This window comes from Neltuma alba, unplaced genomic scaffold (genome assembly GCF_004799145.2).
Source record: "Neltuma alba isolate B1F8T4 unplaced genomic scaffold, ASM479914v2 tig00013528_pilon, whole genome shotgun sequence".
Taxonomy (NCBI): Eukaryota; Viridiplantae; Streptophyta; class Magnoliopsida; order Fabales; family Fabaceae; genus Neltuma; species Neltuma alba.
The window spans coordinates 4410-21886 of record NW_021637744.1 but is presented as its reverse complement, the minus strand read 5'-3'; the positions used below and the strand labels follow the sequence as shown (position 1 = coordinate 21886).

At 38.1% G+C, this 17477-nt stretch overlaps 5 protein-coding genes across 5 annotated transcripts; 2 read left to right on the top strand and 3 right to left on the bottom strand.

Moving 5' to 3' along the window:
• Nucleotides 1–571: 571 nt before the first annotated feature.
• Nucleotides 572–2180, bottom strand: LOC114738112 (RING-H2 finger protein ATL65-like). Its single transcript, XM_028926133.1, is given in 2 exon segments — nucleotides 572–1017; nucleotides 1019–2180. Coding segments are annotated over 2 exon segments (1311 nt in total). The 5' UTR covers nucleotides 2150–2180; the 3' UTR covers nucleotides 572–837.
• A 2949-nt stretch (nucleotides 2181–5129) lies between these two features.
• LOC114738105 (pentatricopeptide repeat-containing protein At2g15980-like) lies at nucleotides 5130–6598 on the top strand. The gene is made up of 2 exons (XM_028926129.1): nucleotides 5130–5798; nucleotides 5918–6598. Exons 1-2 carry the CDS (start codon nucleotides 5130–5132, stop codon nucleotides 6596–6598), a joined length of 1350 nt encoding a protein of 449 aa, XP_028781962.1.
• A 1076-nt stretch (nucleotides 6599–7674) lies between these two features.
• On the bottom strand, nucleotides 7675–9274 carry LOC114738108 (mitochondrial import receptor subunit TOM6 homolog). The gene is made up of 2 exons (XM_028926132.1): nucleotides 9027–9274; nucleotides 7675–7872 (listed from the first exon to the last, which is right to left on the bottom strand). Exon 1 carries the CDS (start codon nucleotides 9203–9205, stop codon nucleotides 9041–9043), a length of 165 nt encoding a protein of 54 aa, XP_028781965.1. The 5' UTR covers nucleotides 9206–9274; the 3' UTR covers nucleotides 7675–7872; nucleotides 9027–9040.
• Nucleotides 9275–11981: 2707 nt separating this feature from the next.
• On the top strand, nucleotides 11982–14074 carry LOC114738106 (uncharacterized). The gene has a single exon (XM_028926130.1). The coding sequence runs from the start codon at nucleotides 13056–13058 to the stop codon at nucleotides 13824–13826; it is 771 nt and encodes a 256-aa protein (XP_028781963.1). The 5' UTR covers nucleotides 11982–13055; the 3' UTR covers nucleotides 13827–14074.
• A 1009-nt stretch (nucleotides 14075–15083) lies between these two features.
• On the bottom strand, nucleotides 15084–16602 carry LOC114738107 (non-legume hemoglobin-like). Its single transcript, XM_028926131.1, has 4 exons — nucleotides 16400–16602; nucleotides 16187–16301; nucleotides 15907–16023; nucleotides 15084–15452 (listed from the first exon to the last, which is right to left on the bottom strand). Exons 1-4 carry the CDS (start codon nucleotides 16510–16512, stop codon nucleotides 15315–15317), a joined length of 483 nt encoding a protein of 160 aa, XP_028781964.1. The 5' UTR covers nucleotides 16513–16602; the 3' UTR covers nucleotides 15084–15314.
• Nucleotides 16603–17477: the final 875 nt, after the last annotated feature.

Below are 17477 nucleotides of genomic sequence, written 5' to 3'. Positions count from 1 at the left end.
AAATGCTATAAATTTTCTCTCATTCCTTTCCTTCACACTCTCTCTGATTAATAGATGTAATATTTAAAAACAATAATTAATGCTAACCCTCTCGATCACTTATATTTGAATGTTGAAACTAATTTTTTTTAATAAAAAAAAACCCACTTATAATGGGACTAGAGCAGTACAATACCCACACCATGCTAGGAGAACTTCATTGTAATCACCCTCTTTTGTACTTAGGAGTGGGGTTTAATTCCCCTTGATTGCATCTTTTATTCCTTTTGAATGAAATCTCCCTTCCACCCAAACAAAAACATGCATCAAGTATAATGAGCAGATAAGTCCCCAAAATTCTAATTAATAATTAATTAATTAAAAAGAAGCACAAAGTGTGATAATGTACATAAATACTCCATGTGTAATCAAAACTGGGAGGGAAGGGCCAAAGGGAAGCCTTATCCTCCCGCCATTTATGAGCTTCTTTCCCTCTCAACTTCAGAGCAGAGACATTGTGCAAGGGAAGCAGGCGCAGGCAGAGGGAATATGAGCACGAGAGAGTGAATTGAAGAAGCTCTGTCTCTCTTTCTCGTCAAATTTATGAGACATTAAATGCAGAGCCACCTTCCCATTAATGACCCTCTACATATTGACAGGCCCTCTCATTAATCCCCTCCATTAATTCCTATTCCTCTCTCTCCTCTCTCCCTGACCCCACTCTCTCTCCTCCTTCCCCCGCCGCCCTTTTCTCTCCGTCACCATCTCCGACCGTCTTTTCACCAATTATCTCTTTCCACGTACCCCCCAACCCAAAAAGTTACAAAAAATAATTCCCACTTCTTCCTTTTCCTTCTTTTATCTCCTGTTGTATCTCTCCGGTGACAGCAATGCCTCCGGGTCGCCGCACCTCAGCCGGCTCGACGAGAAAGCTGCTGCTCCCGCCGCCGCCAAGGCTGCTGACGATCTCAGGAACATCGGGCTTGCGATTGACTTGCTTCGCCGTGACGAGCTTCCTCCTCCTCCGTTGTATGATCATGCTTGATTCCGACAGAGGAAAGAACCCTCGCCTCCGGAAGAACGGCGACTTCATCCCTCTGTAGTATCTGAAGGAGAACACTCTGGACTTTCCCAACGATCCGAACGGTGACGGCCTTTTGCTCCAGAAGCTGCTGCTGCTTCCCCTTCGGTGGTACCGCCACGGCGACGCCGTCGCCGGCTCCATCACCATTCTCTCTGACGCCAAGCTCCGTTCGAATCCGAACGAGTAGGATCGCTTCAGGAGGAAATCACGACCGCCGTTGAATCGATCGTCCTCCGGATTCGCGTGGTTCCTTCTCGGTGATTGCTCTTCGTTGCAAGGAGTGATCTCTGACACCAGAGAATGAGCCACTGGCGATGGAGCTTCGACCATAGGGTCCATACTGATTCTATGCAAAATCGTGTCGTCGTCGAGGCTCGGCCGAATCCTCGCTGCCATCATTGGCGTGAACGGGGACTCTGCGCACAAAACTCCGGCGCGGCACAGGGGGCAATTGGCGTGCGACCTGAGCCAAACGTCGATGCAATCCAGGTGAAAAGTGTGAGAACAAAAAGGGAGCGTTCGGACGTACTCATCGTCTTCGAACTCCAACAAACAAACCGCGCAATCGCGTCGAGACTCTTCGAATTGATCCTTGGATTTGGCGGTGTAGAGGGAAAACGGTATGGTCTTGATGATGGACTCGTCGAGACCATAAGGGGAGAACATGTGAGGCCCATCAATCGGCTCAAAAGGAGAATCATAAGGAAGTGAGTCGAGGTCGCCGGAGGAGGAGGGTGGGTAGGAACGTCGCCTACGGCGGCGCCACCGGCGAGCAAGGCGGGTTATCGGAGGCACGAGGTGGCGGGAGATGAGGCGGGAATAGGTGACGACGATGAAGGCGGCGGCAACGACGACCACCATTGCAATTAGCGGTGGGCTGAAGTCAACCGACAACTTAGAGGGCAGAGGTGATGGTTTGCCGACAGGTACCGCAAGGAGAGCGGGGGCAGGGGTGGACGGTGAAGGGGCCGGTGCCGGAGAAGCAGATGGGGCCCAGCGGTGAACGCCAAGATGGGGTGGCTGAGAAGGAGCTGAAGAAGAAGAAGAAGACGCCGGTGGAATCATCATCATCATGAGAATGATCATGGAGTTTCTGTGAGAGGTAAGAAATAGGGTTTTTGATGCTCCAGGAGTCATAAAAACAGAGAGAGATTAAAAGAAAGAAACTGTAGAACTTGGTTCGTGAGTTTAATGCAAAGGTTGACTGAAAGTGTTTATTTTCCTCTTTTTTTTTTTTTTTTGGTTTTTCCTCTTCCCTTCCGTCTTAATCTGATTCTTCAGGCTGCACAGTGTGTGGAAGGAATAGAGAGAGAGAGATAAAGGGAGGGGAGGCTATGTAGGACTGTGAAAGACACGTCAACTTTGGTGAATTTAAGGCGAGGTGCTTTTTGGCAGAGTGGGAGAAATAGAGAATACTACCAATTTTCCAAGGAATTTAAGCCAAAGACACGTCATTGATGATGGTACAGTGATAGTAATTTATTTAACATATTTAATTTTTATTATTATATATTTATTTCCTTTGACCCTATCATTAATGACCGCCCCTGTCCAGTAGTGCTAAATCACTTCATTGCTCAGCCTTGTTGGTAATCGCTCTTGGAACCTTAACAAAACCATTCAATGCCCCATTGATGAAAATCACCATTTTTAATATTATTAATATCTTCTTAATCAGTCATGTCATGTGTGCGTGCGTGCTTATTTTCAAGCACTTCGAGATTCTATTATAAAAAAAAAAAACGGAGTATTTTAACTACTCTGTGAGGTTAAACAAATTATACTGGAGTTTCTATATTAAACAAATGGCTGCCAGATCTAAAACAGTGAACAGAGAACAACAATCTAGAAGGAAGTTGAAAATTGGCCTATCAGAAATTTGAGATCTGTTTTTAATTGGAGATTGGATTTGTTTCTTTGTTAACTTTTAATATTGGGTGCCAGATCCAGGGGCTTGAAAGAAAAAAATAAAAAGTGCCTGATCCAACAGCAATCCATATCAAGCGAAACAGAAGGTGTACACTATGTTGCATGGGGGAAATCCACTTTCTAGGAAAAGCAACGGGAAAATAGAGGCGGACAGCGCAAGCCAGGCGGAGAAAGTATTGAATCATCCTTACTAATCTGAGTGTAAATCTTTAATCAAAATGCAAAATCAAGTAAATGGAAAGGACATAAAGGCAATTTCATCACGACTGTTCAATAGAGGAATGGATGATCAAAACAGTGAATCAGTCACAGGCTCATGGCTTTCTTGTCAACTTAATTTTTCAAATTCATCCGCTATATTATTAGTAGACAACTGTTTTTTTCATGCACAATAGATAAAAAACTTGATATACTTATTTTTGGATAATATTATCGAGTTCTATCCAATTTAGTTTTATAAATACATTGTTTTTATGAAGTACTACTTTTTATCCTAGGTATAAGAGCTATTTAGTTTTAAATATGAGATTTTAATTTATTTTGTTTTTTAATTTATAGTTTTTTTAAAATATCTTATTAGTTGTAAGCTGCTCCTATCAAGAAATAATTCAATACATATAATTAAAGAGAATAATTTAGCATCCATTTGGTATGAAGAAAATAGAGAAAAAAGGAAGGGAGAAAAAACTTTAATAAGCTTGATTTAAAAAAAATAGAGAAGAGGGATTAAAAATTTTTAATTAATTTTTTATCTTATATTTTCTCTTTATTAAATTTTAAAACTTTACTTCTCCAGTTTTTTAAAGATTAAGCTTATTAAACTTTTTCCTAATCTCTCCTCTCTTTTATTTTTCTCGTATCAAACCTAACGATAGGAAATCAAAAACATGTTTTAAAAGAAACAAAGAAAAAGTCAGAAGCTCCAATTTCCTACTCCATTAGGCGCAGCCAGTGAGTGTGCATGAAAAAGTCAAAACAGCGGCATTCAGGCAGGCAAAGGTGTTGCTGAGAAGTGAGAACAAAAATCAATGATGATCCCGCTGACTTATAAATTGACCCATCCTCCAAAACAACAAAATACAACAAAAAATATTATCTCGTCTCGTCCTCCTTTTTTTTTTTTTTTTTTAACTTTGAAAAATGTGCAATGTTTTACTGTTTCTAATTTTTTCCCGGTGAAATGGGAAAAAGTTTTGATTTAATATGTACTTCCTCCATTCCTGATACAGGTCCCAATTTCAAACTCTTTTTTTGTCCCCTCCAAAATATACTGTCTCAATGCAAATTTCTAGGTTCAATTAATGTATGTTTCATAAAATATCCCTATGGAAAATTTAAACCACCTATCATATCATTAATATTGAAAAATGCACTTTTGTCTTGGCGTCTAATTGAGTTCAAGAATGTAAACGATGGACTAGTTTTTGATTTTTTGCATTGCATAGGTTTCTTGTTATGAGAGGTAATCCTATTTAAGACACTATCAGATATTCAATGTAAGACTTTTTCCAACGGGATTTTGAATCTTATTTTGTTACATTGTAAGGAACTAGTACCTTTCATTAGGTTCAATTCCTATTGGTAATATTTATGTATTTTTCAAAAATGAAACTCACATTATTAAGTGGGGAATTAGGGATGTGCACCAACAAAAATGGACGAGTTCCGACCCATAACCCGATCCGAAAGGGAAAAAGGGCTGCAATTTTTAGCTTGTGGGCCTTTCAACCAGCACAAGCCCAAAGACAAATAAGCTGACGCAAAAAAAAAAAAAGGAACATTGGGGACGAGCGAATCCAACACTAACGCCGGAAGAAGCGAGCTTGAAGGAGAAGAGAACGTGACGGCCGACGGCGAGAACGCAAGAAGAGAAGCTTGTTGTGGGAGTCAAGGGGTACGGCGGCGAAAGCCTCTCGCATTGTATTCATTTTCAACATGAAACAATTAAAATTCATATTGAATCAAATTCAAGGCTCGAGATTTGGAATTTATTCCTACCACTGTGTTTGCTCACTCTGGTTTGCTAAGTCTCTAACCTCTTCCTCATAGTTCGTGAGCCAATTTGTAGCGTTTTAGGGGCGTTTCATTTGCCACATGGTTCGCTTTCTGTGTTGCGCTCACAATCACGCTCCTGTCAATGGCGGCTCAACTCCTTAAGCGTTTCCCCCTCACATCCCAAGCTCGCAAATCCTCGTCTGTTTTCTGTTACTCTGCATCACCATCGTCATCCGATGAGGCCTCCACCACTGCCGTAACCACCGCCGTTTCTATCCTCACCCACCGCCGTTCCAAGTCTCGCTGGAGCTACCTCCGTTCTCTCTACCCCGATGGCTTCGATCCCGACGATTTTTCTCAAATTACCCTTCACCTTAGGAACAGACCGCATCTCGCATTCCAGTTTTTTCGCTTTAGCAAATCCCTCTGCAACCACAACCTTGCGTCTTATTCCACAATCATCCACATTCTTGCTCGTGGCCGTCTCAAGTCACATGCCCAGGACATCATTCGTATGGCTATTCGAGCGTCCGAATTGCGGGAGGACGATGACGGAAATAATCCCAGGTCAACACCATTAAAGGTATTCGAGAATCTAGTGAAGACTTATAAAGATTGTGGTTCTGCTCCATTTGTGTTCGATTTGTTGATCAAAGCTTGTTTGGGATCAAAAAATATTGACCCTTCAATTGAAATCATGAGATTGTTACGGTCCCGTGGGATTAACCTGAATGTCAGTACCTTGAATTCTCTGATTTATTGCGTTTGCCAATCTCGAGGGGTTGAAGCAGGATATGAAATTTACAGGGAGGTCTTTCGGTTAGATGAGGAAAGCAAGAAAGAGATGAAGGGGATATTAGAGTCATCCCTAATGTGTATACTTATAACACATTAATGTTATGCTGTTATCGAAACGGTTTGATTGAGAAGGTGAAAAAGATTTGGGACGAAATGGTTGAATTGAACTGTGTTCCCAATGCTTATAGCTATACTGTATTGGTGGCTGTATTTTGTGGAGAAGGGAAAATGGAAGAAGCAGAGAAGTTGTGGCAAGAAATGAGAACTAAAGCCTTGGAGCCTGATGCAGTGAGTTATGAAACCATGATTGGTGGATTTTGCAAGACTGGAAATGTTGGGAGGGCTGAAGAATTTTACAGAGAAATGGCAATGAATGGTATAGAAGGTACATCTGCAACATATGAGCACATCATCAAGGGACACTGTGATATAGGAGACATCGATTCAGCAATTCTTGTTTATAAAGATATGTGCAGGAAGGCTTTTAAGCCAGAAGCTTTAACTCTTGACCTGATGATTAGCTTACTTTGTGACAAGGGTAGGGTTGATGAGGCATTAGCGTTTCTGAGATATGCAATGGATAAATTTGATTTGTTTCCCAAGGAAACGAGTTATGAGGCCATGATAAAGAGGCTATGTTATGAGGGAAGGATGGAAGAAGCATTGAAGCTTCAGGCAGAGATGATAGGAAAAGGGTTTCAATTAGATTCAGAGATATATGGTGCTTTCATTGATGGGTATATGAGACAGGGGAACGAGGAGATGGCTGGAGCTTTAAGGAAAGAGATGCTGCAAATTCAGATGCGGAGCTGAGTGAGTACTGATCATTATGGTTTGTCTCTGAGAGTGAAGATTGGTTGCAATGTAGGGCTGGTCCAAACGAGTTAAGCAGGAAGGAATATCAAAAGAACCAAACAAATCTATGATTTTTCTTTTCTTAATAATTAGCCAACATAATTAATTTTGACCGAAAGAATGGCATCATTAATATTTTTAAATAGATAATTTGTACTAGACCAAACAGTTCCAATAAATAAAATAAACTGAATTAGTAATTTTTGTAGGCCCTTTTTTCTCACACCGCTCACCAAATGGGAGTAAAAATCAATCTATTTTCAAGACTATAAACCATGGTCTCCTTGTCAGGCTTCTAGTTATCCGAATTGAGAGTTTTGCCCAAGCCGCCATTATATTTTATAATAATATTATCTCCTGTACTTAATATAAAAATTAGTTGGCTAATTTAAGTAAATTAGTATAATTTGTTAACTTAGTTATTTGCAATAAATATATATTATTTTTTTAAAAATATTCTTACTAATTATATATATTAGTTAGAACTACTGTTTAATAAAATTTTAACATAACTATTACAAAAATTATTTTAAAAAAAAAAAGGACAGAAAGACTAAATAGATTAAGATCTTATGCTTAAAATCAAATTGAATGTTGTTGGCCAAAAAAAAAAAATCCAATTAAATGTCAAATAAACTCTTCTAATTTTAAGTTGTTCTCTTAGACAATAACCGAGTGAGGATGACGGAGAACACTCTTCAAATGTAATGATCGAAATCACTGTTGAATTCCGGCTTCTGAGTCGCCCGCTAACTCGGAAGGAATAAAGAGACAGAAATCCTAATTACATGAATAAACTATTCGCCCTATATCTCTATTGTTATCATTGAATATTTGGCCCGTCTCTTATATCTTATTACATAATTGTCTCCCTCCACTACTGTTTTTATTAAAAAGATTTTTTAAAAAAAAATTCCGGCCACTCATTTTTATTCTATTTTAGTCCATTTCGCATGGTATTTGAGTGACTAGAAATATCGCATGCCTTCTAAGGGATAAGAATGAATTGCGGCAAAAGGAACAGACAGCGGATGTATGAAGAAACTCTTCTTCACGACTTATCACAGAATAACCAGATTCACTACATTAAATTGTCAAATAGCCCCATTACGCGGCTGGCCACCTTAATACATGAAAATATACATAATTCAACTCATAACATATGATGGCTCAATCCCAAAAATTACTTCCACGACCCAAGTCCGTCCTTCTTCGCAAGGCCAACTGAGAACCTATTGAAACAGAGTAAAGTCACATAAAACATTCCATGTTTCTCATTTCTCAGAAGCAAGAAGAAACATGCTCAAATATACCAAACGAGATCAATAAATATGCAAGCAAAAAAAAAAAAAACACGAAATAACATAGTTCTGAAACTAATCAAGCCACTAATTAGTAAGACCTATGACGTAGGCACTGGCATACCAGGGTTGGATTGTCTCAAGTTGTGAAAGGAAAACCAATCACCATGATCAAATTTCCAAAACTTATTCCGTCTATTTTTCAGGTGATCTTAGAATTTATTCAAAATGACACATTCTCCTCCCTCCACGAATTGAGACAGTCCAAACTCAGCTCACCACCCACTCCAAGCTCCCAAATGTACATACTATCTCTCCTAACCTAAGCATGACCAAATTAACTGTGCAAGTCATAAGTAGACTTGTGTAAAAGCAATCATGTAAACCCAGTCTAAAGGGATGCTCTTCTTCCTTACTGCAAACTCAAGATCCCATCAACAGTTTTCAATACTATCCCTGCTGTTATTACTGAACAGTTCGCTAAAAGATAACAATGGGACAAAAATTATTATCAGATTGAATATGTGGTATAATGCTGTTTGGGTGTTTTTATCGGTATGGAGCTTGTTAGAGGGGAAAGGATTAAGGTGGGAAGGCTCGCTTGAGAGCTCGAGCAGTCCTGACAAAAGCCAGAATTTTCTTCTCCGTTTTGGTTTTTGATTCCTACTTTCTGGTTCAGTTTTCTTCCAAGCATGTAAACTGGAATCCGCCATATCATAAAATGACGACAAAAAAGGTGGATAAATTACATTCTTCAACTAAGATTTACTAAATGCATCAATTAGTTGTCCGTGATCCCAATTAATCTAATTATATCAGATGAACCTTGAATTTAATTCAATTTGATTTTAATTCTTCAGCATAGATCGAATGCAGCAAGATCCAGGGCATGAATAAAACAAAGCAAAGTCTGTTTTTTCTTTTAAAAAAAGAAAGAAAGCAAAGAAAGCAATTGACCAGTCCATGAATTACCAAATCGTGATGCAGAAAGAAAGAGGTGTTACACGACGAATGTCAACTCGAAACAGATTCATTAAACTTTGAAAATTTACAATCACTAGGTCGAACTAAATTTGCTTCGTTACCTGGGGATCAGAATCTAGAGTTCAAGCTTGAGCTCATCCTTCTCTCCGACGAGATAGTGGAGGACGTAAGGGGTGACTCGAATTACAACGACCCAAGCACCGAACATGGCGACATGAGATTTCAGTTGCTTCAGCGCTGCAGCCTTGTCTGGCTTACGCAAAAACATTCCTGGAAACATGGTTTCTTCGACGAAGAGGTGTCGGTTTCTGGCAGAAGCAGAATCAGAATGCTTAAACCCTAGGTAGGGATTCTAGCGTTCTTCCGCTGGTGAATGCCCCTTTTGAAACACTGCACATGGGGCCCAAAATCTTTTTCCAAGTCATGAGCCATCAAGTACAGGCCCAATCTAAGCATGAGCCCGATTGCCTCCCTTCCCAACGTAGCCTTTGGTTGCGGTTTTTGTTTCCCAAAAATCCTTGTTGGACCTGAGTAGCCTGCTAAAGGCTTGGTGTCTGCAAGTTATATGACATTATCCATTTGGGTTTAGCAAAAAAAACTAGTTCCTCATAAGATAGTAAACTAAAATTTAAGTGCATGTTTGGATTGCCATTTTCAACAGCAAAAGTATCTTCAAAATGGTGAAACTGAGGTTGCAAACTGAGTTGAACCAAAAACATTGTCTGACTGGGTTAACTTTTACAACCAACTTCTGGCTTTCACCTCAGTTGGACTTAACGAAGAAAAATCTGACTTTTTAAACTGCAATTTCAAATGATGATCATTAAAAATGAGCATCCCAGATTTATCTTCATATTTTCTCCTCTGCCTCATCTCCTTTGTTAGCATAATGAGCTTTTATTCAGATCAAATGAATTTTAATTTATATTCATGTTTGTTCATTATATATATTTAATTAATTATCTACAATGTGTTTTCAAATTTATCTACAATGTTTTTTCAAATTTTTCTTCGTAAAAAATATTTTTATTTTATAATTTCACAAATAAAATATTTATATTTTATAATAATAATTTTATGTATTTTTTTAAACTATTATCACATAAAAACATAAAATTTCAAACATTATTATTCAATTAAATCCATGTCCTTTTCAGTCATTTTACAACTAAACTAACTTTTCTATTAATCATCCAAATAATTTTTAACTTTTTCAACTGACTTTTTAAAAACACTTATCCAAGCATATCCTAATTAACTTTTACTCTAACTTCAGTTACAAAAGTCAGTTAGGTTAGAAGTCAGTTTTGCCTAGTACCAATCCAAACATACCCTAAATCTATTTTTTAAAAAATTGCTTATATTTAATACCAACAATGCCTTGTACACAAATGCTTTCAAAAGGAGGACATAGAAAAAAACTTCGTATGACACTATCACCTCTAAAAGTAAAATATCATCATTTTATTATTTTTCTTTGGGTCATTGTTTTAAACCATTGGCACAACCATTATGCTCTGTAAATTAATGTTGCGTAATTAGAATCTTAAAAGAATTTATAAATTATATATTTATCAAGGAAAAACATATTATAAAAACTATAACTATCTAATATTTGTACTAAAGAAGGGACGATGAAAGTTGTCAGTTCTTCAGCTGGCAACAAAAAAAAAAAAGAATAAAAATAAAACAGAAGCTGTCAGTTCCCCTAGGGAAGTTAATGTAATATCCCCAAAAGATAAACTATTTGCTATTAGAATAAATGAGAAACAAATTTTTCAATAGATTTCTTAACCTAATGCTTGCATTTGATGGTATCGGACAAATTTAGGGCCTAAAAGATAAAGTTAATCAAAGGGTGACGGATACATCAAATTGAGTTATAGAAGTTTAGAGGGAGAGGGACACATCAAATTGAATTACCAATCAAGGGCCAGAAAAAAGGGCACAAAAGCTTTTTTCTTTTTTAATGGAAACTGACATTTTTTTTTTCCTTTTTTTTTTCCCCCTACATTCAAAAGAATGAGGTTACAAAAGGGTACTGGTAGGCACAAAACCATTCCAGAAGCATAGGCAGCATATGATTGCTTCATGATAACCTAGAACTAGAATGGAAGGATTGCTTAGTTTGTGAAACTGTCCAATCATTGTGTGAAGTTTCCGCCACCGCTACAGCACTATTCTCAAATCATTTCTCAATAACAATTGCTGAAGTTGACGTATCTGGTACAATAATAATAAAAGCAGAACAGCAAATATGGTGGATTTATGATTTTTCAGCACTGTTAAAAGATAAACTTAATGGTATTTTTGCTTCTTTTTCCTCTCTTCTTTACTTTTCTTTTTCTTGTTCCAGAATAATCTGAATGAAACACCACCAACGAGATTCCTATTTCACTCCGTTACTACATGTTTGTGCCTTTTTAGCTTTGATGGAATTCCTTTTATAAGAATAACCAAAATTAAAAAAAAAAAATGTTCCTTCCTATCCAATCCCCACTCTTCATACTTCCAACTGAATGACAAAGAAGAAAAAGAGACGCAGAAAATTCTATAGCTTAAACCACGGACGGCCTATCTTTTATGTGAGCTCATCACTCTGACAAATCTAGCCCATCCGATTCTTGGTTTTTATATGCCGTGAAAATTGATGTGGCTTTCTACATTACATTATGGTTCGAGTAATTTTTCTATCAGTTCCTTGATTACCCCTACCCCTAACAAATTGTGTGCATGAAAAACTGAAATAATTGATGTTGAACTGCAGTTGGAAGGCTAAAAGGAAGTGGGAAGAAATAATTTCATTCAGTTTCGAAAAAAAAAAGAGAGCAGAGAACAGCTTTTCACTTCAGTCTCTTGATCTTGCAAGTACAATTCCTGCAGAAGACTGGGAAGGAAATATCCATACACATGACTTGTATAAACAGGAAGATTCTTGACGTTTCTGTTTCTCTACCAAAAGAAACAAAATGGGAAACGGTCAAAAAAAAAATAAAAGTTAAGAACAGAATAAAGAAAAGAAGTTGGAAAAAAAAAAGTAGTGCCTGGACCTTAATTATAGGTTCCTTTGGGTTGCTTGATTCTCCTGATCTTTCAGTTCTTCAGACAGGAGATACTGTTGAGCACTGACACAAGGCCACAAGGGCATTGATTCTCCTCAATCATTCACCTGACCTCGCCCACCATGAATCATCCATCCCCTTGTATTAAACCTAGTAACCATTATGCAACCTCTTCTTTTCTGCTTTCTGTCATGCTCAGATGGTGGTTGAATCAGCTTGTACATATCTGGACTGATCCGTTAGTTTTTGGTTTAGTTAAAGGTACGTTATTCAAGCAATTAGCAATGGATTCACAAATAATTCCTTACAAAATGATACCAAAAAATCAGGACAACCAGAACTTGAACAGTAATGGTAGCCCCATCAAGCAACTTCGGTCGCATTCTTTATAGAATTGATAACTTGATGCTATAAATATTAGAAGATATTTAGGGCATGCAAGAATCATTTCCTAACATATGCTTATCGGTAATAGGCATATCCTTGATGAAGATGCAAATGGATGTGATCATCAAGAAGACAAGAATTTCTATCCTAAAGACAAAAGTTTAGAGAACTACTGTTTAGAGAAGGGATTTATTCCCTTATTTCCTTTTCCTTTCAAAAGTTTAATTAAGAACAGAGACTGCCTACGTGTTATTACTGCACATCGACTTTAACTTTGAATTGCTTCTTTAAAATGAAGAAACTATCCCTTAAATGATCTGCACACTAGTCATTTCTTAATAGCAATGCAAATCAAAAACTTGTGTAATAGGTTGCCGGTTAACAAATCTTAAGAAGACCATGAAAAGTAAAAATTGGTATATATTCCTTCGTGGGACAAGGCCTAATATACCTTATGCTTTGCCTACTTGCTTCTTGATAACACAGGGATTCCCTATCCCATGAAATCTATTTAGAATTCACCTCCATTCCTGGTGGAACAAGCGCTTTCCAGTTGCTTCAATTATAAGCCAATGTTCCCAACTTCAAATCACAACTTTCTAGCCTTCAAAACCATCCCTAACTACCCATCGAGCAAAAAATATCCAGATCAAACCCTTCATATCATCCATTAGCTTCGCAATGTATTCCTCAAAGAAACCTCAGAAATACATAGACACGACCATGAAGAACAGTGAGATATCCCATTTCGGTCATCCTCAACACATGCTGAGTTTCGAATACTCACAATTCCCATTCAAATGCGATGGCTGCAAGGAAGTAGGGATAGGCTCGCGCTACAAATGCTCCATTTGCGACTACGATCTCCACATGCACTGTGCGTTACCTTCACCTTCGATCTACCATCCATTCTACCCAAAATGTTCGTTTCAATTCCTCTCTCGTCCACCAGGCGACATACCTCGATTCTGCAACGCGTGCGAGAAGGGCATATCAGGGTTCGTCTATCACTGCCCATCGTGTGGATTCGATCTCCATCCATGCTGCGCGAAGCTTCCAATGGTTCTTGACGATGGCGAAGTGAAGCTGTATCTGTATCAGAAGGTGAGCTCGGCGTGTCACCGATGTGGGAAGAAGGGACGAAGCTGGAGCTACAGATCAAAGTGCAAGAGCTACAATCTACATGTGGCTTGTGTGAGGGAGATGGTGGTGGAGAGTTGGCCTGAGATTTATATGGAAAGCAAGAAAGGAAGTTACAGATTGGAGAATGAGGTTCCTAGCTTGAAGAACACGCTTCAGAGCAGCCATAGTAGCAGCAGCAAAAGCAAAGGGAAGGTGAGGAAGTGTTGTGAGATGGCGGGGATGGCCGTTCAGTTCGTTGTATCGGCAGTGTTGGGAGATCCAACGGTCCTCATTGGTGGGATTGTGGGGTCCTTGATATCACGTGCTTGATGGACTAACACCCATCCAACGGCTCTGTTCCGGTGTGTCTCTCTGTGTGTGTACACACTTACACAAATAACGTAACGGTCAAAATTTATCTTTATATGACGAGTTACATTTCTGTGTGGCGCTTTTGTTGGTAAATGTCGTTTGAACCTGGGACTCTGTAGTTACAGAATTATGGTGTATAGGACTTGTCTGGGTACGGTATGAAATTTAAGGTCTTCTTAAATATAATTCCAGTGTTCCTTGGATAACAATATGATTATCAATGTCCCAAACCCCAGGCACTGAATTGGCCCTCAAAATCTTTCTACGCATTGCATTTTCTTAGATAAAAGCTATCAATGTGTGTGTATTATAACAACTGAATCGGTTCACCACTGTTATAACACATTTCTTTTGAGGTTTCTGGATCATGGGATGGGAACAGTTTGGTTAGTATAGTTTTTTGTTTTCACTTTGAGATTTTTCATTCTCCTCTGTTTCCCTTGGCCACCTCAATGCCCATTTGATGACAAACCCACAATAAGTGTGTGGGTAGTTGTGCATCTTCTCAATTCACAAGACAAGGAGGAAACCCTTTGGGTACCGCAAGTGCACATTGCTTACTTGGATGGAAAGTTACTCCAATTCAAGCAACCCATTAAAATAGGACACGTTCTATTTCAAAATACAGATTACTTTTTTGCACCGCCTCAAGTTTTATATTAAAATAGGAACAATTTAGGGGGAAAAAAAATAAATCTAGAGATAGATTAAATTAATCTTATATTGATAACAAATAATCCCTTCAACTAACTTCTACGTTTAAAGAAGTAAATTTTGTTAGCATATAATAATTTTGATACTGAGGTTTGACATCTTTTCAAGTTTTGAACATATTAGACTGACACATGTATTAACCTCACCAATTTTAGGACCGTAGACTCCCACTGCACATTAAATCTCTTTACCACTTGTGTGCACTGAACATCAATCTCCTTACTCATCCAGGCCTTTCAAGCTTGGGTCCAAGATACTCATTAAGTTTCTGAGAAGGAACATGTTGAAGAGTGGAAGAGTAGGACAACAGAGTTTTAATGTCCTTCAAGGAGATGGATGGACCCAATTTTATCTGTCTATATAAACTTCACCCAACAAGGGTCCGCTCAATTTGTTTTCAGAGCCAAATTTTGCCCTAGAATTGGGATTAGGAACAAACTATTCTTGTCTTCAAATTTGTAAGTATTATCAATAGAACAGTAAATATAGAGAAAGCCATCACAAACAGAAATTAAATCTTTATTATCTTCAACAGTAGTTCAAAGCTAATATACTGATATGCTGTCAAACCTGGTGAAGATAGCAATATAATGCATATTCATACAACAGAATTTTTTGAACACAATCACCAAGAGCACCAGCTCACTAACATAAAAGCAGAAACCCTGGACTGACACCCTATCAAACTTTATGAACTCGAGAGGAAAGGACTGCGGAAGTTGTAGAGATAGTCTAAGAGGAAGCTTTCATTTCGGCTTTGATGGCGGCAGCTAGCTGATCATAAGCTACTCCCCATGCATTCTTCATGTCTGGTGACCACATTTCTTGCACTGCTTCCTTTATGGTTTCCAGAAGTGCAAACCTTACAACCTTCATGAAAGGGAAAATTAGATTACACATCGATCTTGCAGAAAAGAACTCACTAGTCAGATATATTTTGACACTTGAGTATATTCTTAGGTAAATATAGTCTACTTCCATTATCAATAGAGATGCAAGCATGTTAGAAGTGAGTTTTATATGTTTATGTCTATAAATGGTTAAGTTATCAATTTTCTGTAAATTAGATCTATCTATAAATTTCTTTACTAATTCCAGAATGGTCTTTCCCTTATATTTAACTGTCTCACCAGTAATGCACTTTGAAATTGAAAGTAGAATGGGATCCCAAAGATACATCTGCTACTATCTGTTGAAGGTCTCACTTATGCAGCAAAATCTCAAATCAAACACCTCAAATTACTTGACAAAATAGCAATCATTTAAAAATCTTCAACACTAACGATGTCAACTTTTCTGATCAGCAAATGATCAAGTCAAATACCTCAAAATGCTCATCCACCACACCGCTTTTGAAATGAACAGCGCCTAATCTTTTCAAGTTTGATTCTCTTACTGTGACTTTACCAGCCTTCCGCAGTTGAACTGCTGATTCACACGTCTGCAATTAAAGATCCAGGAAAAAATTACCAGGTGTAAAATATGAATGGTGCTAAAGCAATGATGGGTTAACTATAAATGGTTTAATATCGTCGTACTTTCATTCACTTAGTAAAAGGATGAGGTTAATGGAGGGTTGAAAAAGAAAAACGGAGTAAGCTTACCATGACAAAGACATTCACAGCATGAGGCTTAAGCTTCGGGTTTTGCTCCAAAGGAACTTTAGAATCTCTCAAGAAGGAGAACAAGTTCTGAGCCGACGGGGCAATCTCAAATATTCTAAGTTTAAACAAAAAACGCATAAATCGTGATTAAGAAGGCAGCAAAAGATAAAGTTAAAATAAAAAAAAAGAAGATTCCGTAAAGGAGATTCCTACTTCAAGAAAAATTGAAGAGCCAGCTCTGCAGAATTCTTCTTCATTACGTCCCATGACTTAACCACGAGATCTTCTTGCTCTTGGGTGAAACATATTCCCTCCGGGGGGCTCATCTTCTCAGCAATCGAAGGATTTCGCAATGGGAGCAGACGAACTTGAGAAATCGTGGGCTGTGGGGGTAGGCGGGGCAGTTGCGGTGAGATTTAAGGAAGAAGAAAGCGTCCCTTGAGGGGAATGGCGAGCCATTGTCCTCATGTTGGACTGTGATGCTTCATGGTGGGCGCTCAATTAATTGGAACTTACCAAACGCTCAGGAACGGGATATCAGTCCATCAGATGCTTTGGACACTAACGTTCCAGTAGGGAAGAGACGTGGCGATCGGTAAAAATAAAGGAAAATCACATAAAATAACCCTCAAAATATCTAAATCACAATTCAGGAATTATAATTTCAATAACGTCCAATGTATTAAAATGTTGCCTTTTTACTACATTGCTCCTTACTTATTTTGATCAAAGAAACAGCTACCATCTCAGCACGTCGAAAATCCCAACTGTTGGTGCTAGAGTTTCAGTGTTAGGCCGCCAATGAGATTGAATATACGTGGACCAATTTGAAATTATTAGAATTGGAGTTACTGATTCGTCATCTTAATATTTCTAGGGCGTTTTTCTGATAATTTCCCTAAAAATTTAAATAATAGATTTATAGTAGAAGAGGTGGATTTGGAAACAAGGAGCTGACACCAGGATGGGACCGTCTGTCTTTGGTCATCACACAAGTCATTGACTGTCGCTTGCGCGAGCCATGAACTCACGGCTTGGTTTTTCTGTCTTTTTCATTGGACGATCCATTTGGTCATTTGATTGCACGCCAAGAAATAAGAGAGATTTGCTGAGTCTCAATTAAAAACGTAATTATTAAATTTTTTAATAACAACATAATAATCTATAATAGCAAGTTTCAAGATATTAAATAACTACTCACTACTCACTTATTATTAAGATTTACTGATAATTTTTTTTATTTTGTTGTAATTCTCAAACAAAAAATGTACTCTCACGTGACCCATTATTT

What these genes read in the sequence shown, in the direction of transcription:
- LOC114738105 (XM_028926129.1), top strand. Translation starts at nt 5,130, where the DNA reads ATGGCGGCTCAACTCCTTAAGCGTTTCCCCCTCACATCCCAAGCTCGC. An exon ending in GATATGAAATTTACAGGGAG is followed by an intron (nt 5,799 to 5,917) that starts GTCTTTCGGTTA and finishes TTGATTGAGAAG; the next exon opens with GTGAAAAAGATTTGGGACGA.
- LOC114738108 (XM_028926132.1), bottom strand. Translation starts at nt 9,205, where the DNA reads ATGTTTCCAGGAATGTTTTTGCGTAAGCCAGACAAGGCTGCAGCGCTG.
- LOC114738106 (XM_028926130.1), top strand. Translation starts at nt 13,056, where the DNA reads ATGTATTCCTCAAAGAAACCTCAGAAATACATAGACACGACCATGAAG.
- LOC114738107 (XM_028926131.1), bottom strand. Translation starts at nt 16,512, where the DNA reads ATGAGCCCCCCGGAGGGAATATGTTTCACCCAAGAGCAAGAAGATCTC. An exon ending in GCTCTTCAATTTTTCTTGAA is followed by an intron (nt 16,302 to 16,399) that starts GTAGGAATCTCC and finishes GTTTAAACTTAG; the next exon opens with AATATTTGAGATTGCCCCGT. An exon ending in TGGTGGATGAGCATTTTGAG is followed by an intron (nt 15,453 to 15,906) that starts GTATTTGACTTG and finishes CCTTTCATGAAG; the next exon opens with GTTGTAAGGTTTGCACTTCT.